This window comes from Macrosteles quadrilineatus, unplaced genomic scaffold (genome assembly GCF_028750875.1).
Source record: "Macrosteles quadrilineatus isolate MER2022 unplaced genomic scaffold, UCM_ALF_1.0 Scaffold_7__1_contigs__length_78375512, whole genome shotgun sequence".
NCBI lineage: Eukaryota > Metazoa > Arthropoda > Insecta > Hemiptera > Cicadellidae > Macrosteles > Macrosteles quadrilineatus.
The window spans coordinates 19,999,304-20,021,828 of NW_026542600.1; the positions used below are offsets into that span (position 1 = coordinate 19,999,304).

The 22,525-nt window shown below is 38.4% G+C and overlaps 1 protein-coding gene across 3 annotated transcripts in view; it reads right to left on the reverse strand.

Moving 5' to 3' along the window:
* LOC128997981 (isocitrate dehydrogenase [NAD] subunit gamma, mitochondrial-like) overlaps positions 1-22,525 on the reverse strand; it is a 59,011-nt gene that overhangs the window by 24,289 nt on the left and 12,197 nt on the right. For 2 of the 3 annotated variants that reach the window (XM_054423866.1, XM_054423867.1), the window contains exons 4-6: positions 9,215-9,330; positions 8,070-8,260; positions 6,827-6,960 (exon numbers count right to left, since the gene is read on the reverse strand). In XM_054423866.1, the coding sequence (XP_054279841.1) occupies positions 6,827-6,960; positions 8,070-8,260; positions 9,215-9,330 (441 nt within the window). Of the gene's footprint in view, positions 1-6,643; positions 6,778-6,826; positions 6,961-8,069; positions 8,261-9,214; positions 9,331-22,525 lie in introns of all 3 variants that reach the window. The other variant, XM_054423865.1, reaches the window with a different exon arrangement.

Sequence of the window (22,525 nt, forward strand, 5' to 3'; positions counted from 1 at the left end):
TCCTATACAGTACTTTTTCTCCTTCTTCAAATTCTAAGTTGTTCTTTTTTGTTCTGTTACTGTATTGTCTGGATTTGTCCCGAATCTTTTGCAATTCATTGTGAACATTTTGAATTATTTTAGGTTGCAGAATTTTATCTGTGCTAGGGAGCAGTGTCTTTGTTCTGCGCCCCATTAATCTTTGAGCTGGAGATCCAAGATTTTTCCGGGGTATATTTCTTTGATGAAGTAGGGCTAGATAAACATCCGTCTTTTCTTCTAGACATTTCTTTAGAATGAGTTTTGCTTCTTGAACATACCGTTCGGCTAATCCATTTGATCTTGCAAACAAAGGACTTGAAACCCTTTTATTGAATTGCCACTCTTTTTCAAAATTTTTGAACTCGAATGAATTGAACTGAGTACCTCCATCTGATAATAACGTTTCAGGAATTCCATGTACTGAAAACAACTTTTTGAGTTCAGTAATAACATTTGAAGATGTTGTAGATTTTAACTCCACAATGTCATAAAAACCAGAGTAGGAATCCGCAACAACAAGATAATCTTTACCGGATAGGTGACAAATGTCAGTTCCTATTTCCATCCACGGTCTAGTAGGTACTTCTTGCTGTAATAATGTTTCCTCGATATTATCTTTTTGGAGCTTTGAGCATATTTTGCAGTTCAAAACATAATTTTTGATTTTGTTCGTCATGTTAGGCAAGAACACGTATTCTCGAGCAAAATTTAGTGAGTCTTGTATTCCTCTGTGTCCTAGGTGGATCTGTTTTAGTGTAAGTGGACGAAGATGCATGGGAAGCAATATTTTTTCCCCTTTAAAAATTATATTTTCATGAACAGCTAGTTCATCCCGATAATTCCAATACTTGTGTAGCTCTTCTGGCAATTCAGATTTTTCTTCAGGCCAACCACTTAGAATGATGTGCTTAAGTTTGGAGAGTTCATTTTCTTTTTCTGTGAGTTGTTGAGCCTCCTTAAGTTTTTCTTTTGGCATGGATATTACCAAGTCTACTGCAAAAGAAAGTTCTTCTTCAGGAGTTGCCTGATTTATGCAGTCTCTACTCAGTGTGTCCGCAATATATAATTCTGTTCCTTTCTTATAAACAATTTTTGGATTGTATGGCATTATCTCCATAACGATACGCCTAACTCTTGGAGGGGTGTCATGCAAGGGTTTTTTAAAGATCGATTCAAGAGGCTTATGGTCAGTTTCAACTACCAGACCTTGTGATCCCCATACATATTCGTGAAACTTCTTGCATGCAACTGAAATTGCTAGAGCCTCTTTCTCCAACTGGCTGTAACTTTGCTGTGTTTTAGTTAGAGATTTGGAAGAATATGCTACTGGCCGATTTTCCTGTAGGAGCACTGATGCAACAGAGTGTGAGCTTGCATCAACTGATAATGTTATGGGAAGTTTTGGGTCAAAGTAACGGAGCAAAGGAGGTGACGCAAGAGCTTCATTTAGCTTTTTGTATGCTATCTTTTGATCAAAATCCCAAACCCAGGCTTTGTACAGTAGTTTGCGCAAAGGCTCTGTCAGCTTTGAAAAGTTATTAATGAATTTACCCAAGTAAGTTACCATGCCAAGATATTGCTGTAGCTCGGCTACATTTGAGGGCGGTTTTAGATTTTGTATAGCTTCAATCTTAGTGGGATCTGGAAGGAGGCCATTTCCAGAAACTATGTGTCCTAAGAATTTGATTTCTTGTGCTTTGAAAATACATTTGTCTTTGTTGAGCTTAAGACCTGCTGTATTTAGAGCAGATAAAACTTTTTTCCAAAATATCAATGGTCGAGCCATGAATAAGAATGTCATCCATTGAAACTTCTACCCCATCTAAGCCTGATAAAATGGAGCACATGCGCTCTTGAAATATTTCGGGAGCAGAGGCTATGCCGAATGGCATTCTTAAGTAGCTGTACCTTCCCCAAGGCGTGGAAAAAGTTAAATACTTAGAAGTACGCTCAGAAACCTTAATTTGCCAAAATCCTTTCCTGCAATCTAGGAGTGTGAAAAATTTTGAGCCATTTAACCTAGATGCTATTTCTTCTAAAGTTTGAAGTGGGTGATGGCGACGCTTAATATTTTTGTTCAAATCGGTTGGATCTAAGCAGATTCGGACTTTGTCTTTTTGGCGTACAACAACCATGGGGGATACTACAGGAGTAGGTTCAGTTACAGGTTTAATAACACCTAACTCTACCATGTAATCAAGCTCACGCTTAACATTTTCTCTTAATGCAAAAGGAATTCGCCTAGCTGGATAGATTTTAAGTGAAGGATTGTCAACTATATCAATGTCATATTCATAATTGTTCAAACATCCTATCCCATTGAATAGGTTTTCATCAAGATTGTTAGCGTGTAATTCATGTACTCTTTTAACAAATCCCAATGTCTGACATGAATCTCGGCCTAAAATTGCTGGATAATTTCCATCAACTACAATAAAGTTGACTTTTTGTCGAAGTTTGTTGATTGTTTCAACAGTTGCAGTACATTCACCAAGTACCGGTAGCTTGTTATTTGTGTATGAAATCAAATGTTTAATCTTAGAACCATTAATTTCTAAACTACTATTTAATGCAATAGTTTTACTTATTACATTACATTGAGCTCCTGTATCTAATTTGAAAAATACTTCTTGGTTCTTAGGAAGTATTAGGAGTTTAGTCCAATCTCCTGCTATTTGTTTTCTTTCGTTAGATAAGGAACTAATTAATGTTACCTGGTCTGAGTGTTGAATCGAATATACTTCACCATGTTCATCGGAGTCCTCAGTTTTTAATGATTTCACTCGATTATTTGTTTTTGAGCGGCATACCTTAGAGAAGTGGCCAAGGATACCACAGTTAGAGCACTTCTTTTGGTAAACTTCTTTTGGTAAGCAGGACAAGCTCGAGGGCCATGGCAATATCCGCACCGACTGCAAGTGAAGGTGTTATCCTCTTGTTTTTTGCTTAAAGTTTCTTTTCCTTTAACTGCATAAACGTTGCAGCATTTCTTTTCAGACATTGTAGATAGCTGAAATTCTACTTCTTCAGAAGTCTTACAGATGTTTATTGTCTTTTCAAGTGTCAAATTTTCTTCATGAAATAGTTTTTGGCGAGTGTTGTCATGATTAATTCCGCAAACTAGCCTGTCTCGTAATAAGCTATCCTTCATTGTTTCGTACGAGCATTTATTTGCTTGGTTAGATGCTTTAGTTAAAAAATCATTAAAAGTTTCTCCTTTACCCTGATTTAGATTGTTGAAGACAAACCGTTCATATATGACATTTGATTTCTTTTCAAAATACGAATCAAATTTTGCAATTATATCATCCAAGCTAGTAGATTTTTCATCAATATCAAAAGACTCAAAGAGTTCAATTCCATCTTCTCCAAGTATTGTCATAAAAGTAGCTATCTGTTTCTCTACTGTCCTCTTCTTCAAATTGACAGCAGTAGTATACCACTGAAATTGTTTCCGCCATAAATTCCACTTCTTTGTCATTTCACTACCACTGGTAACTAACAGTGGCTTTGGTGGTTTTATGTTCATTGGTAAGTCTTGATTATTCATCTCATCATTATCATAATCAATGTTGTCTGTATTAACCTCTCTGAATGGAGAACATTGTCTTTCTTTATTCTTATTTCTGGTTCTTTGTTTCGGCACCATGTTTCTTGTTTTAAAATAAAACTAAATCGTTATATGAAGAATTCTATTTAATGAGTTAGAAGTAAGTTTGTTTACTAAAACATTGTTTTCAAAAAACAACATAATAATAATTAAGAACCATATGACTTTATAGTCATATGTCAATACCCTAATAAGAATTAATTTAAAACTTTAATATTGGTAAGATTATATAATAGACCTAAGCTTTTATCTACTATAAACAAAAACTAACCCTAATTATTAAAATTTAACTCCCTCAGACACATTGACAAAACCAAGAAGAAATAACAAAGAAGACCATATTCTTGGCTTAATAAGAAGAAATATTTAAAATTTAACTTGCTTCCTTAGTAGTCATATATATAAATGAAATTTCACAAATAAAAAAAATCTAAGACATGTATCTTGACACCCAATCTAAACAATCCCTAATTCTAAGAAAATGGGGAGTGAGCTGGTCTTGTGGTAGAGCGCAGGACTTTGGTCCTTGGGGTCCAGTTTCAAATCCCGCCAATCACCAATGGATTTTATCTAAGTGGTGATGCCGCAACCTCTAGGCCTACCCTGAAGTAATGTAAAAGCAATCCCAGGCTAGAGCCTCATAAAAAACATCCTAATAGTTATTTGTCGCACCAAGTCAAAACTTGAGTAGTAATGGGTCTATTAAACGGCCAATTATATTGGTATTCCTATTGTAAAAATAGTAAATTGTTTTTCTATAAAACATTAACAAATTTAGACTGTCAAAAAATAAGTCATGTGAAAATTGTTGGAAGGATAATATTTTGGTACTGCAGGATAAGTTTACACTAAATATGTGAATTGAACAATTATGTTGAAGACAAAGAGGAATTAAAATTAAACTTTCAGTTAAATCAAAACCGTCAACAACTTACCTGAAACTTTACAATGCGTAGAGATAGACAAATAAACTTAAAAAAATAGTAAAACAAATAGAAAATTAACACAAGTTATTAAAAGAAAAAGAATGGATACCAAAAATACTTATTTGAAATTAATACTCAATTGAAATTAAATTTTGATAAAATACTATAATACTAAGGATGGATCAAACAAAACTAATGACAAAAACAGACAAATTCTAATCATTACTTGTAATATCTACAAAATAAGTCAGCATTGAAACTGAATCCACACAACATTAACTTACCTAGAAACCTGGAGTACCTTTGTGTCTGAGTAAAATAGTTTGAATTCATTATAAGAATCTTTTCGCTTTTTAATCAAATTTTGAAGATTTTATAAAAAATAACCGTTGAAAATGAATTAAATACCGTTGTACTTTCAAAGTTTATAATCGTACTCACCCATATCATTTTATGATTTTCAAAGTCACAATTTTTAAATTTTTTAAAGTTTTTTTGATCAAGGTTAAATCTGTGTTTTAGATGACCAGATATACAAGGGTAAATTAACAAGTAAAAGTAAATGAAGATCTCCTTAATGTACTTGTCGCAGCCAAGTGAACTAGTTAGTATCTGAGATCAGCTTCGTGTTCTTTACTTCATCCATTACTATTTTAGCTGATTTTCATCCATATGTGACGATAAGTCTCATCAGCTTGGGTGAAAACGATGTGAGGAAAAATCTGTGTTCCCGCCAAGTTTAAATCATGTTCTATAATGAGGTTGTGCCTGTTGCAATTACTGATATGTATTCAGATATTTTTCAAGTTGAGAAGTGGGAAATGTTCATAAGTGGGTTAGGAAGTTTGTACAAGGCCGTATATATTTGCACAGTGAGGGTCTTTATCAGTTTCGATCAAGACAGTCATTAAAGTTGAGCAAAAATTGCTTGCTTATCGGCATGTTCAAGTCCACCAGGTTGTACCGTAGTTTGTACGATATTTTTATAGAGGCGTCCCCTCAGTTTGGCAATCTCTCTTTCAGTAAAACTGTGATGCGAATGAAAAATTCCCCTTCAGTCACTGCCTTAAATGAAACTGTTAAACAACAACAGCCGGTACCATGCAAAACATCATAAACACTGTGCAAATGTTTTCAACCACTTCCACACCCTATCCACCGATTCCTTACGCACATTTCTTATGTTAAAACACACACGTAATTATCATTCACGTCTGCCAACGTGTGATGGACTTCAATAGCAGTTGACAACATAGGCCACAGAGGTCTAATCACAGAACGCAACCCATATTTGGTAGGGATTTCGATTTTCCTTCATATGATTTTCGGCTACAATAAAGAGACCAAGCTTTGCATAGGGAAGGGAACCATCTAGAGTATTGGTTGAAATGAAGAACACAGTGCAACTCTCAGACTTATACTATCTTGCTCGCCCACATTAGCTTGTTGGAGACTTTAATTTACAGACAACCTGTGACTGTATGATTGTAATGGTGTAGATACTAAATTAATAATATTTTATAAACATTATTGACTATACATGAATATCAAAATTAATAAATATGTTATTATTTGTCTTATTTGCACAATTAAAATAAAATAATGATCAGGAATTTAATATAATTTCACTTGTTCTACACTTTGATGAAGAAGGCGCTGGCTCTCTCTCGTCTGCTTTGCTTTTTTTGAAGAATTGGAGTTCATCAAAGTCTAGAGTGGACATCAAGATTTAAGAACTGGAAGTACCTTAACCTCTAAGAGCTAACCTTTCTGATTCTACAAACCTCAAGCCTCACCACGTTTTCTTTAACCGACCCTGAGATACATTAGACTTTTAAATAAATGTTATCAATAAACAGTGTGCTTTGCCCATTTAAAAGTATTTTAGAAGAAACTGTTCACATTAATTTAGTTACTGTGCTTCTGATTAAGTTATTTGAGTTGTATTTCAGTAAGCTATTGTGGTTTTGAAACCAAGAGGCCTATCCTATGTTAACATCAAAATTATTAGTTATTACATACCTTCTAAGGCAACACAACATGATAAATAAAAATTATAAATATACTATAGGATCAAATTACTAACATGATATTGGCTTTGTGCACAATTGTTATTTTCTTCCGTCCGGTTTTCCTGGCAAACTCAAATGCAAACCGTGCAACACGTTCGGAATTCTCCTGGGTCACAATCTTCATGCTTTCCACGACACCATTAACACTCTGAAAACCACACAATCTTTACATCACACAGGGAAATCACTATACTTACATTATGTTGGCCTTATGGACAATTGTTATTTTTTTACGGTTATTTCTCCTGGCGTATTCATACGCGAATCTCGCAACCCTCTCTGAATTTGGCTGTGTAACAATTTTCATGGTTTCTACTACACCACGTGCACTCTGAAATCAAAGCGGTTCACCAACTATGTTAAATTAGCAATGCTGTTGGAAACTCATTCAAATACTTAATGAGTTACGGGTTGTGAACTTAGGAATAAATCGTATTCATTATTGAAACAAATATAGGGAGGGGGTTTAAGAGTTGGCAAACCTGGTCTGCTTGTCATGTTAGTGGTGAAGATTTCTCTTCAGTTATGACACTTTTACTCTCAAAATATCATATTGGTGTAGTAGGTTCTGTTCAGTGTTACAATATCCCGGCCAACTGGAATGAATTTTTCTTAGTTGGGATCTATTTGTAAGTATAAATGTGAGCTGTAAGTGTTCTCCTTCACTAATTTAGACAATAGACTGACAAGGTGAATACAACGTGTTAGTGACCTGAGAGCATCATATCTGTGCAGACGTCACAGAATTGCTAGCCGCCGCCACTGTTCGGGGGAACTAACCCTACACTGTGCAACTCCCACCAGTCTTTTGCTGCCCCAGACAGCCTTTGAAGACTGACATACTACATGCCGGATAGTAGAGCCTCTTGGATTGTGTGTTGCTGTTTGAAGGCTCATCCATAATACAAGAACATGAAGTTTAGGCTGTAAATGTTTGTAACTCAATATTCAATAAATTACGCTTTAACCTCCTCATTTGTCCATCACCAAAGCACCACCCTCTAGTAACATAGCCTGTTAATATCACTATACCGTTATTAGAACCATTAGACTGCATTGTCGGAGATAGGAAGCTATTAATATTCAATAAGATTTTAAGGCATTAAATAGCTTTAAAATTACATTTTAATGTCAGTTAAAAACTGAAAAGTTTGCCCCCCCCCCAGAATGCATTTCAGCGAGGTGGGTAGCAACAAAGTGGGGGGACCTCCCTCAACCGAAACACTTTTAACCAAAATAACAACTAACTTAAATAGACAAGAAATTAAAATACCGTAACATATCATAGCAAAGTTTATACGGATTAGAGAAAGACGTGACCGAACAAAGATTGTGGCATGGGTTTTGGAAAAATGTTGTTGAAATGGAATAAACACAATTTTGACTTAGTTTTGCCAAGTAAACAAAACAAAAACCATGCAAGTGTTGGTGCCGTATTACCTCGTGTTCCAGCATAGCATACTCTCCCTCTGTGTTTTGTCGCACAATGCAGATGTCAACATTTTTCTGTCTTGCTACAACACCATCGTAGGATTTGCAAGTTAGGACGTTGACGTAGAGGTCGAGCTCATTTCTCAGGGCTACGTTACGACTGATGACCCCAGTGTCTAAACTTCCTGTTTCGATGTTGCCTGAAATTTAAACAAGTGTAACTTAAGTTGATTCCTAATAAAGCATTATAGGAACACATTATGAACTTCTCCCTTTTTTAATGATGATGATACAAATAACTCATTATCCCTTGACACAGTGGATTATACAAGATTTAACTATGCCTATATTAAAAATGTTCTTAAAATAAGCTTTCAACAGAAAGACAGTAAGAATAAGCAAAAAGAAGCAAAATGCCACATTTTATTTGCAATTTTAAAATAATTCACCCCTCTATGGAAGCCATCAACGGTTTATTTTAGGTGGACCTTTCCTACCAAGTTGCCACAGACAGATGAACCAGTGTGACAGACACGGGATTTGAGCAATCAATCTATAATGTCGTCTCCTATTTGGAGAAACAACATCGTAGACCACTCGGCCATTGATCAGAAATAACAGACTGTTGCACTGACAGCTCTGATCAAGCAAAAGCCTAAGCTTAGCAGTTTTAAAACTTACTCCCAGGTTACAACACTTGTCAAAAATAGCTCTCAGTAGTTTTTGTTGAGATATCTCATATAGACGGTAAAGTGGAATTTGGTCTTTGTTAGTCTTTGAGTCTGATATATCAGACATTGAAGGTCAAAAGGATAAGTTTGTTATGGTAGTATAAGAAGGAGGCAAGGTAGGAGGTAACTTTTTAAAGGTACTTAAACACAGTGATTAACTACTGTCGCTAAAAAGTGGTGCTGTAAAATAAAATAAAAAAATAGTAAATATCGTTTTTAAATTTTTAGGATCATATACATAATTTTAAACATAAAAATAAATACAAATAATATTTCTTTATTCAAAATATGAACTTGAGCATTTGGGATGTTTTTAAACTTGTCTATAACAAAGCCTACACCTTTTTCAAAGGTAAGCCAGCTGCCTCTTTGATAAATTTCTATCAAATAAACGGAAAAATAAAAAAACTATGTCCATCCAACCTTTAATAGCAACTCCATTCCTTTTGATGGAAGTGATTGCATACTCCAAGTCTTCATTGCTGTCGCTTTTAGGATCAATCTGAACTAGCTCAAAGTCAACGGGAACTCCACCCGATCTACAACCAAAACATTTTTAACAGGTTAATACAGCAGCAACAATATCCTTTATGAAATTAATTTCAAAGATTAATCAAAAACCTTAATATGAATTACAGTTTTTCACATCACAGAAATAAAATCTTATAACTTCATGATTGAGTTGTTTTTATGGATGACATTAGACATGACTTAACCACTTTGTTAAGACAATGAAGTACTCTGTGCATGTATTTTATGCTCAATATAAATGCAGAGCAAGAGTAAAATGGAGTGGATAATCTTAGTAGCTTTGTTACTCATTGAATCAGCTGTTTTTTTAGCTGGAATAATTTATTAAATTCCAATAATGAAGAACAGCTGGCTCCAGTTGAATTTCTTCAATATCAAACCGGTGACCTTCAGATCAAAAACATATCCGATGTGTTGTAGAACACCTAGCTAGGTCAAAGGCTATAGTTGCTAAAGTAGGGTGCATAAATTATCATAGAATTACATACAATCTGTATTGAGCTAACTTGAACTATCGACCGCAACGCAACCTCAAGTGTCCGGTGTATATAAAACAGCTCGGTGACTGATGGGCATTTATTCCCTGATTCGATCTTGACTTCTGCTCTGCACACACTCCTGACGACCCCCCTGGGCAAGATGTCCCTCTGGTTGCTTCCAGGTATGTCTGGTTAGGTGTCTGGCTCGTCCTAACAAATCTTGCTCCCATATAGTAATTATTCTAAAACTTAATGTAAAGTTGAGTCCTGGTATTTTAGTGCATTTTATATTAAGTTTGTATGTTTGTACTACAAAATATTTGGGGTGTAATAAAGGTCATTTGTTTGTCACCTGAGAGTTTAATTCACCCTGGCTCGCCAACCTTGACAGTTGGTGTCAGCTGTAAATTTTGTTTCTTTTTTTGGTAGGAGGGCTTGTTAAGGGGCGAGATTAGGAGTAATAATTTATTTTGTAAACCCTAAGCCAAATCTTTTTTTTATTTTTTATTGTTTGTTCAAATGTCAGAAGAAATTACCTTGCTCAAAGATAAGTTGTTTTTTGATAATTTCGAATTGGTTGCCAACAGTAACAAAATTGTAGTGTTAGTTACATTCCACTACCGATTGGGACATACCTGTATTAGGTGTGAGCGGCTAGATGTGTTCGATCATTTTGACTTTGTAGAGGAGCGAATAGTAGAAGGGGTTCACTCGTTCGCCAGGTGTTGGAAGTATTGTAGGAGGTGGTTTTACGACGACAGAATTCGGTACTCTCTTCGCTCAGTGGGGATTAAGAATGCGTTGGGATTTGTGGCTATACTTTTAGTTGGGGAGATATGAGTCAAAGTTGTAATTGTGCTTAAGTGTGTTTAAGGCTCCACCATTGAATATTTAAAGGAAAATTAAGGGTTGGGAGTGAAATTTTCTTTTTACTTATAATGTAATTTTAATTCAGAAGGAAAGATAATGTATTAATAAATGGGTGGTAATCGGGAAGTTCAAATTTGGTATCATAGCCATTTGAGGGAGCGTAGGAGACAACTATTAAATACTATTGTTGACCAAGTAATTAAAATTGAACGAACTATCACCAACACGGACTATGGCTTTGGTAAGGCCATGTTGATCCAATTATTGCAATGCAAGTGTAAAGTAACCCTAGGTAAAATTAACTAAAAGTGCTGGTAATCTGTCGGTTGATGTTGAAACAGTGAAGTGAACCTGGCTTGTTTGCTGGAAATAGGCATCGATGATATAGAATTTGCTATTTTGCTATTTATCGTACATGTATGCATTATTATTTTAGTAGCTGCTCATATTTAATTAATTAAGCTGGGAAATAAAGGAGGTAAATTTAAAGAGCCTTGTATGGAGCAGGCGTCGTCATCCACATCGTTTGGTACTGCTCCAGGTGAGTTAAGTTCGACAAAATCAAGAAATAAATTTGAAACGTCTTTTTTTACCCGAGTTGGGTCAAGATCTGTCGTTATCACAGCCTTTTACGATCACAAACAGCCTCAGTCTAGTACTGGTTCCAGTAAAAGTCAATTTAATATTAGAAGTTTGCCAGAACCAACACAACGCGCTCCACCTATTCCAAAAATTAATACACCGACAAAATCGGAAGAAGACCAAACATACGTACCAATGTACGAAGTCCCAAAGCCTAATGTCCGCTTCTAAGAAACCGGAATATTATATACCAGTGATCAATCCCGATTTGTTAATTGAGGGTTGTCAAAATTTGTTACGTGCATTAGTCACAAAAATTATTGAGGGTAGAATAAATAATCGTACCAACTATACATCCGAAGCGGGTATCAAGAGAGTTTAAGTGACGAAAATTGTGATAGAATATTTGAACTAAATGTAATTAAGTGATGGTTAAATATTTTGTATTTGATTTCACTTATATTTTGTCTTAATAGCATATTGTAATTGATGAAACTAAATTAATTTATTGTTGAATTTTGCTTTAATACTTATCATATTTTGATATTAGGCTAACCAAATGTGGTCTTTATTGAAGGGAATTGTCATTGGGTTAGTGATAGGATTGAGCGCCGCGATTATTTGTTTCCTAGTGTTAACTCTTATCGCAGACCACAATTCAGCCGCGTGTGTGCGTCACTTTGTAGTAAATAGCACGCGACGCCTTATCAATTAGTGAATGATAAAATCTACAGGAGATAGAAGGTCCCCTCAGAAAATTTATAAATCTACATTAAGCTATCTAAACATGCCGGGAGACGGGGCTCAATTGGAGCAGGCCGAAAAATTGTGACTTGAAAAATTGCACAACATGGTGGCTTGTATGATAGAAACGTTTCGCGGAGACGGGACTGGACCATCCATTAAAGAATTTCTGGGTCAATTAGACCAAGCTGCCAAATTGGGGGGATGGAAACAGCAATTTAAGGTTGCAATTATAAGATTAAAAACACGGGGACCTGCTGAGACGTTTTTAGCTTCAAAATTTGATTTTAGCAAATTAGGAGGTGATGGTTTGCCTGAAGCAAAGGAGGATGAGGTGCGTAAAGCTTTGATAGAACAATTCACTAGTAAGAGAACTGATCATTTTAATTACATGCAATTGCAGAGTGCGTCACAAAAACGTGGCGAGGGGTTAGAACAGTTTGCCGAGAGGGTTAGACACTTAGGGGTTCTTACAGTGCGGAAAGTAGACGACGGCGGTGAACAACGGGTTATTAACTCAGAAGCTGAGCAACGTATGTTAGCAGCATTTTTAAATGGCCTAAAGGACAATACCTCATTTTGAAAAATCACTGTTTTCACATGTTTCTTGTTGCAATTTGTTAGACAACTGCGCATACTGTTTTACTTTAATTTCTATGGTATCCGCAATTACTTGTTGGTTCAATTTTACCCCATCACTCAATGATTTTACGTAACTAAGCTGCTCATTGTTAAAAAGAATTACACTTTCTTGTAGATGAGCCAATTTCCCAATTTTAGAATCTAAAGTTATTACATCCTCTGTATCAGCAGTACCAAATACGTACTTCTTACCTGTCCCCACCGAATCGAATATTGCTCTATTTGTTTGCATCAATTCTGTATGATTCCCATTACTGTCCATCAATAACAGCAACTCGTCTACTACTGACCTAAGGTGAATCACTCCGGACTTAACCCTATCAATCTCGTCTCCAGGCACAGGTAGGCCAAATTTAGTTACATTATCAGAAAAGCTAAATACAATACTGGCCAAATTCTCGACTAAATCATCATAATGCTGAAAATTCAAAGAGCTACATACTCGCCATGACTCTCCCGTTACTGTAATTTCCCTTTCTTTCAAAAATATAACCCCTGAAGGTGGCAATTTACAATTTCTTTTCCCACAGTCAAGCCCTAAACCACTGACGGTCGCCAAACGGCATAATCCTGTAAAAAAATTCCGCTTTGTTACTTCCGTAAATGCCAAGACACGCCTCTAAAGACTCGTATTATAATTTTATATCACCCACACCATAACTTAAACCAATTAACGTACCTAACTACTTATCACCATTCGTAGAATCATCTGCCTGTGAAACACGCGCTCGACGCCTAGTATTATAACCATGCGTCTGTGGAAGGTCGTTATGACTTTGCACTGCCAACCTGTCAACATTAGGCGGAGGAATCCAGTCCTCATCCCCTATTGGATCGTCAATATATGTTAAATTTCCGAGACTTCTATCACCTACCACTGGAGGACTTCCCTCATGACCAGACTGGTCCGATTCCCTATCGGATTCCCTAATTGTGCTAGGACTTCCTATGTCCCAATAACTGGACATTTTTGACGGACTCGATTCCTTACTCGCATCACTAAGGTCATTCGAGGTGGCAGTCCCACCTCCGGCCACGCCCTGTGGCTGGTCACCACTACATCCGTCCACACCCTGGCCTACTTCCGGATCTTCGCACAAAATTAGTCGCGACCTTGGGGTTAACCATGCGTCCGGTAATTGTGCGGGTAACTCTCCACCACGCTCTTCCGATAGTTCCTCGTTATCACTCTCCTCATCCTCGCCGGAAGTCTTATCATCGGCCGCGCCTCTTAATAATTCCAATACTTTAGCGTGTTCCAATGAAATCCCATCTCTCAACTCTTCCCTTGCCAATTTTAGCCTATTACAATGTAAATTAGCAATCCTATTTTCCAAATCAATACCGAAAACCAAATCCGAAATTTTGGACTTAATCAAATGTGGACCTGACCAGAATTGGCGAAATTTACTACCCGGAGCATTCGTAATTTCCGGATGATGAACATAAACTAAATCCCCCACTTTAAAGTTAACCAATTTAGTACCCTTATCATAATAGACTTTACTTCGTTGTTTAGCCACTTCCGTACTTTCCTGTGCCACTCTTAAGGCTTCATTTAACCTTTCAGCCAGGTTTTCACACGGTTTCCTTTCCGCAATACAACTATAATCATCAGGGGAAGGTATGTTCATTTCCCTGCCGTGAAATAAATAGAAAGGTGCTAATCCAGTGGCCATATTACGAGGGTTGCGTAACGCCATAAGGGCAAAAGGAATATAATTGTCCCAGCCTGTATTGTGTTCATCTACATAATGAGATACAACTGCCGCTACTAAAGCGTGCTGCTGCTCTAATATACCATTTGAACTTGCATGGTAAGGGCTGGTTTTAACTTTAGAGATTCCCATTATTTCACACATCTTCTTGAATACAGTTTACTAATGAAAACAGTACCCCGATCACTTAACAATTTAAGAGGAACCCCATGTCGTGTGACAAAATGCGTAACAAAAGCAGATGCCAAAGTTTCGGCTTGTACATCTTTAATCGGCACCGCATCAATATATCTAGTAAGATGATCGACAAATGTTAGTAAATATGCATTTCCAGCAGCTGTCACTGGCAATTTTCCTACTATGTCAATAGGGGCTAAATCCATTGGATTAAACACAGCTTCAAACACTCCTTGTAAATAGCACGCGACGCCTTATCAATTAGTGAATGATAAAATCTACAGGAGATAGAAGGTCCCCTCAGAAAATTTATAAATCTACATTAAGCTATCTAAACATGCCGGGAGACGGGGCTCAATTGGAGCAGGCCGAAAAATTGTGACTTGAAAAATTGCACAACATGGTGGCTTGTATGATAGAAACGTTTCGCGGAGACGGGACTGGACCATCCATTAAAGAATTTCTGGGTCAATTAGACCAAGCTGCCAAATTGGGGGGATGGAAACAGCAATTTAAGGTTGCAATTATAAGATTAAAAACACGGGGACCTGCTGAGACGTTTTTAGCTTCAAAATTTGATTTTAGCAAATTAGGAGGTGATGGTTTGCCTGAAGCAAAGGAGGATGAGGTGCGTAAAGCTTTGATAGAACAATTCACTAGTAAGAGAACTGATCATTTTAATTACATGCAATTGCAGAGTGCGTCACAAAAACGTGGCGAGGGGTTAGAACAGTTTGCCGAGAGGGTTAGACACTTAGGGGTTCTTACAGTGCGGAAAGTAGACGACGGCGGTGAACAACGGGTTATTAACTCAGAAGCTGAGCAACGTATGTTAGCAGCATTTTTAAATGGCCTAAAGGACAATACCTCATTTTGAAAAATCACTGTTTTCACATGTTTCTTGTTGCAATTTGTTAGACAACTGCGCATACTGTTTTACTTTAATTTCTATGGTATCCGCAATTACTTGTTGGTTCAATTTTACCCCATCACTCAATGATTTTACGTAACTAAGCTGCTCATTGTTAAAAAGAATTACACTTTCTTGTAGATGAGCCAATTTCCCAATTTTAGAATCTAAAGTTATTACATCCTCTGTATCAGCAGTACCAAATACGTACTTCTTACCTGTCCCCACCGAATCGAATATTGCTCTATTTGTTTGCATCAATTCTGTATGATTCCCATTACTGTCCATCAATAACAGCAACTCGTCTACTACTGACCTAAGGTGAATCACTCCGGACTTAACCCTATCAATCTCGTCTCCAGGCACAGGTAGGCCAAATTTAGTTACATTATCAGAAAAGCTAAATACAATACTGGCCAAATTCTCGACTAAATCATCATAATGCTGAAAATTCAAAGAGCTACATACTCGCCATGACTCTCCCGTTACTGTAATTTCCCTTTCTTTCAAAAATATAACCCCTGAAGGTGGCAATTTACAATTTCTTTTCCCACAGTCAAGCCCTAAACCACTGACGGTCGCCAAACGGCATAATCCTGTAAAAAAATTCCGCTTTGTTACTTCCGTAAATGCCAAGACACGCCTCTAAAGACTCGTATTATAATTTTATATCACCCACACCATAACTTAAACCAATTAACGTACCTAACTACTTATCACCATTCGTAGAATCATCTGCCTGTGAAACACGCGCTCGACGCCTAGTATTATAACCATGCGTCTGTGGAAGGTCGTTATGACTTTGCACTGCCAACCTGTCAACATTAGGCGGAGGAATCCAGTCCTCATCCCCTATTGGATCGTCAATATATGTTAAATTTCCGAGACTTCTATCACCTACCACTGGAGGACTTCCCTCATGACCAGACTGGTCCGATTCCCTATCGGATTCCCTAATTGTGCTAGGACTTCCTATGTCCCAATAACTGGACATTTTTGACGGACTCGATTCCTTACTCGCATCACTAAGGTCATTCGAGGTGGCAGTCCCACCTCCGGCCACGCCCTGTGGCTGGTCACCACTACATCCGTCCACACCCTGGCCTACTTCCGGATCTTCGCACAAAATTAGTCGCGACCTTGGGGTTAACCATGCGTCCGGTAATTGTGCGGGTAACTCTCCACCACGCTCTTCCGATAGTTCCTCGTTATCACTCTCCTCATCCTCGCCGGAAGTCTTATCATCGGCCGCGCCTCTTAATAATTCCAATACTTTAGCGTGTTCCAATGAAATCCCATCTCTCAACTCTTCCCTTGCCAATTTTAGCCTATTACAATGTAAATTAGCAATCCTATTTTCCAAATCAATACCGAAAACCAAATCCGAAATTTTGGACTTAATCAAATGTGGACCTGACCAGAATTGGCGAAATTTACTACCCGGAGCATTCGTAATTTCCGGATGATGAACATAAACTAAATCCCCCACTTTAAAGTTAACCAATTTAGTACCCTTATCATAATAGACTTTACTTCGTTGTTTAGCCACTTCCGTACTTTCCTGTGCCACTCTTAAGGCTTCATTTAACCTTTCAGCCAGGTTTTCACACGGTTTCCTTTCCGCAATACAACTATAATCATCAGGGGAAGGTATGTTCATTTCCCTGCCGTGAAATAAATAGAAAGGTGCTAATCCAGTGGCCATATTACGAGGGTTGCGTAACGCCATAAGGGCAAAAGGAATATAATTGTCCCAGCCTGTATTGTGTTCATCTACATAATGAGATACAACTGCCGCTACTAAAGCGTGCTGCTGCTCTAATATACCATTTGAACTTGCATGGTAAGGGCTGGTTTTAACTTTAGAGATTCCCATTATTTCACACATCTTCTTGAATACAGTTTACTAATGAAAACAGTACCCCGATCACTTAACAATTTAAGAGGAACCCCATGTCGTGTGACAAAATGCGTAACAAAAGCAGATGCCAAAGTTTCGGCTTGTACATCTTTAATCGGCACCGCATCAATATATCTAGTAAGATGATCGACAAATGTTAGTAAATATGCATTTCCAGCAGCTGTCACTGGCAATTTTCCTACTATGTCAATAGGGGCTAAATCCATTGGATTAAACACAGCTTCAAACACTCCTAAGGGTGCTGTACAATTGTTCCCAGTCTTTTGTAATGCACATGATTGGCAACTTTTCACAAAGTTTTCTGTATCTCTTAACATACCAGGCCAAAAATACCGATTTCTTAGTGTTTGTTGTGTTTTAGTTACCCCAAGATGTCCTGAAAACACTGTATCATGATGTTGTTGCAATATAGGATAAACCATGCCTTTAGGAATCACCAATTTTGAACCATCTAGCTCTTTCTTAAATAGCAAACCGTCATAGTCAATCAGGTAGTCTGTAACGGAACCTGATTCTATTCCTTTGAATTTTGCTTCGCAAAACTCATCCAATTTCTGAGCTTGTTTAATTAAATCCCGGGACCAAATAGGTCCATTTACAGCCGACACACGTGATAAAACGTCCGCTTAGGAATTTTGTTTCCCTCTCCTATGTTCTACTGTATAGTCAAACTCAAACAATAACAAACCCCATCGAATTAATCTAGATGACGGGTCACGCATGCTAAACAGCCATTTAAGCGCGATACAATCCAAGGTCACTACTGCTAACAGTTCCCTTTCTGTTGCGGCATAATGTGACTGAGCCACATTTAGCGTCTTTGAATAATAAGCTACAGGATGTTCGTTTCCATTGACAATTTGGGACAACAACCCGCCTACAGCCACTTTTGAGGCATCGCTGGTTACAACGAAGGGCAAGTCAAATCTAGGATACATTAATACTGGTTCGGTAACCAAGGCTTTACGCAATGCATCAAATGCATTTTGCTGAGCCTCCCCCCAAACAAACTCTGCGTCTTTACGGGTCAATTTAGTTAAAGGTTTAGCTATCTCACTGAAATTCGCAATAAACCGGCGATAATAGTTTACCAATCCCAAGAAGCTCCGCACTTCTTTTACATTTTTCGGAAGTGGGTACTTATTTATAGCTTCTACTTTCTGTCCATCCGGTCTAACTCCCTCACTACTAATTGTGTGCCCTAAATATTTTACTTCCTCCCTTGCAAATATACACTTCTCACTTTGAACCACTAAGTTAGCTTTAGTGAATCTATCAAATACCTCCGCCAGCTTCTCGGCATGCTCTTGCATCGTCGCAGTCCCTATAATAACATCATCCAGATACACAAAAACCCCAGACCCTACTAGGCCTTTCAAAATAGAATTCATTAACCGCACAAACGTTAAAGGAGCAGATGTTAATCCGAAACTCATGCGGTTGAACTGATAAGCAGCATCCTGTAGGACAAAAGCTGTTTTAGGTTTATCCTCCTCTGCTACCGGCACTTGGAAATACCCTGAATACAAATCAAGAGTCGTAACTATACGACATCCGCCCAGACTGTCTAAAGTGGACTGAATTGACTGAATAGGAGTACTTTCTTTAGTAGTTACTTTATTAAGTAATCTATAATCTATTGCCAAACGATATGAAGGTTTAGACACACCCTTTACAGGATCAGGTGGTGCCTTTTTACGGACCAAAACAGCAGGAAACCCCCATGGACTAATCGACGGCTCAATTATCTTTTTACGCAACATATCGTCAACTTGTTCTTGAATTACCCCTTCCAAACTTTTTGGAATTCTATAAGGAGCTGTTTTAATTGGTGTCGCATCTCCCGTAGGAATATGATGCACTACTTTACTCGTGCAGCCCAAAGGACTAACACCATCATAGAATACCGTTTTGAATTTACGCAACACTGGTTGTAAGGTTTCTTTGTCAGCTTGGGGCAAGTGGCTTAACTTTCTATTAATCAAATCGTCAATATTAAGTTTCTCCCGCTTTGGGTCCCCTACGAAACTATTCTCAAAATTATCACATTCCGCCATATTATCTTCCTCTTTAATTGTACCCCAGAAATCACTCATCTCAATCTTAGCATTAAAGCCCTTGTTATTTACATTCACATTACTATCAGTATTTACAAGCCTATTATTTACAACACAAATGCGGTTGGAATCACTACCTCCAGAATTAGCTGAGCTACAACATTTACTTGCGTCGACCTTTCCACCGGCCGCACGCAAATTACCTCCAATAAACCCAGTCTCGTGTCTGTCCGAGATACTGTACCCCGCGTCGACCCTTACATCGGCCGCACGCAAATTATCTCCAATAAACCCAGTAATTTGTCTCGTGTCCGTCCGAGATACTGTACCCCGCGTCGACCCTTACATCGGCCGCACGCAAATTATCTCCAATAAACCCAGTCTCGTGTCCGTCCGAGATACTGTACCCCGCGGATCCCGTGGATCCCGGTAACCGTGTTTCATCCAGCACACCACTCACCGTTACGTTTCCAGGCCCTATCTCTAACTCCTCGGCCTTTCCAATACAAAGATTTTTACTTAAAACAACTTCCGATGAGCTCAAATTAACAATCCTACAATGAACCAGCAAATCCTTGCTCCCGTTATCGCCTGGCAACACATTACTCACGACACTGCAAATAAAAACACCGTTAATACCATTAATAACCGCCTCACTCGGCTCAATAAAAACCTGGGATGGCCTACATGCCCTCTGTCCCTTAACCGTAGGCTTCAAAACCGCCATACAAACAACTTCCCTGTTAGGCTGAACTAACACCCGCGATGGCAATTTAGCACGCCAAACATTAGAACTTTCCGTGTTCACTTCTTCTTCCTTCCCACTTTTCGCAACTACCCCGCGGATCCCGCGGACCCCGGTAACCGTGCTTCTTCCAGCACACTACTCACCGTTACGTTTCCAGGCCCTATCTCTAATTCCTCAGCCTTTCCGATACAAAGATTTTTACTTAAAACCACTTCCGATGAGCTCAAATTAACAATTCTACAATGAACCAGCAAATCCTTGCTACCGTTATCACCTGATAACACATTACTCACGACACTGCAAATAAAAACACCGTTAATACCATTAACAACCACCTCACTCGGCTCAATAAACACCTGGGACGGCCTACACGCCTTCTGTCTCTTAACCGTAGGCTTCAAAACTGCCATACAAACAACTTCCCTGTTAGGCTGAACTAACACCCGCGATGGCAATTTAGCAAGCCAAACATTAGAACTTTCCGTGTTCACTTCTTCTTCCTCTCCACTTCTAGCACTATTACCTACAAATCTCGATTGGTTAGCTACTCCTACCGACATTTGCTGCTCTCGACCTTTGTCCTCGCCCTGGCCAGTTTCCGAGGACTCCAATGTTTGTAACGCTATAATTAGGGATCCCTTTGCCACGCAATTATTCGCCAAGTTTAAAATTACTTCCAACCTTCGCAACAAATCAACACTGAGTACCCCATCGTAGGGCATTGTCCAATTACCGCAAATATAAAACAACAAACCGCACATACTACGTGCAACTTCCGCTGTGACTTCAGCAACTCCCAATATTTCTATTTTATCACCAGTAATTCCAACAGCATTCATGGAACAACTTTGCAATTTACCTTTATAGGCCTCCCGTTTTAACAATGAAATTCGTGCCCCTGTATCCAATAGTAAATTACACACAAACCCGTTTATTCTAGCTATTATGGTCAGGTCACTAACTACCATTTATTACAATACTAGGGACATTTTCAGCGTTACTCACGGGTCCAACAACCGGGTTGCCTATTGAGCTGTTGGACCGTTCCGGTTTACCTCATTTCTTACGGGCAAATAGACACGGCAATTTCGACGCATGTGACCTAATTTTCCACACCGATAACACTCCGTGTTAGCAAGTCTAAACGACTGATTGTCCTGCTCCGTAAATCGAAACCCTCCTCTGTTGTTCTTGTCTATTGTTCGGCCCACGGTCTTGACTAGAGCTACTCCTATACTGTGCACCATTACCACGCCTTGGGGAATAACTAGATGATTTAATACTCTCCCTCGAGGAACTCCTACCTCTGCCTCTGCTCCATGTAAAATTTTGTCTCTGACGAGAGGACCCCTGTAACTCCAAACCTCTTCGTTGCTGAGGGCACTCTCTACTGATATGCCCTTCACCATGGCAATGGTAACACTCTACCAAAAACACAACATTATCATCCTCCGACGGCCTACTTTGTTCCTCTGCCTCCGCCATAATACAATTTCAAGGGCCTCTTGCCAAGTTTTTGGAAACCGGAAACGGGCAATCTCACCTACCTGTAAGGGGGATAGAATTTGTAATACAGACTCTTAACACTGAATTATTAGTCATTCAGTATGAGCTAGATGATCTGGCTAAGGGTGAAATTTCTTCGGCCTTAGTGTCGCCATATAGATTGTATGAAATGTTGTCAGATATCCGTTAATGGTCAAATGTTACCTGCAGACCTGCTCTATGTTAGTGGTTCCAAGTTTAGTAAATATTCATATTTATTATAAATTATGTACAGGCTTTGCCTATGCTTATGAGGAAGGTGTTAGGATTGTAATTAATATACCACTAAAATCCCAGGACCGAGAATTTATTCAAAATGATTAGTTTTCCTACTTATGATAATAAAATTAATAAACACTTGAGCCTGGCACTTGATGGGGCATGTCTAGCTTTGTCACCCGATCGACAGAAGTATGCTATGCTGACGGAGGAGAATCTACGTGGCTGTACCAAGGGCTCTGCGACCCAGCATTCCCCATCTACACACAGACAGGGGGTTCCTGTGAAGCTCAATTGTACCTGCAGGAGGATATGCCAGCCATTTGTCAGAAAAGGGTCCAGATACATCTGGGCACGGTAACAACAACTTTTCATCGTGTTCCAGCTATTGGTAGCTGGCTGTATAACACCGCAGAAGAAATGATGCTGACCTTCAACTGTCAAAACGAAGTTAGAGCAACCAACATTAAAATTAAAGGTTCAGGGATCCTGCCAAATTCTGCACACTGCACCATTTATGCTGGGAGCATGATTTTGATTCCTTACTTACGATGGACCTCTACTACGGGGAATCTGGACTTGGACGACGAC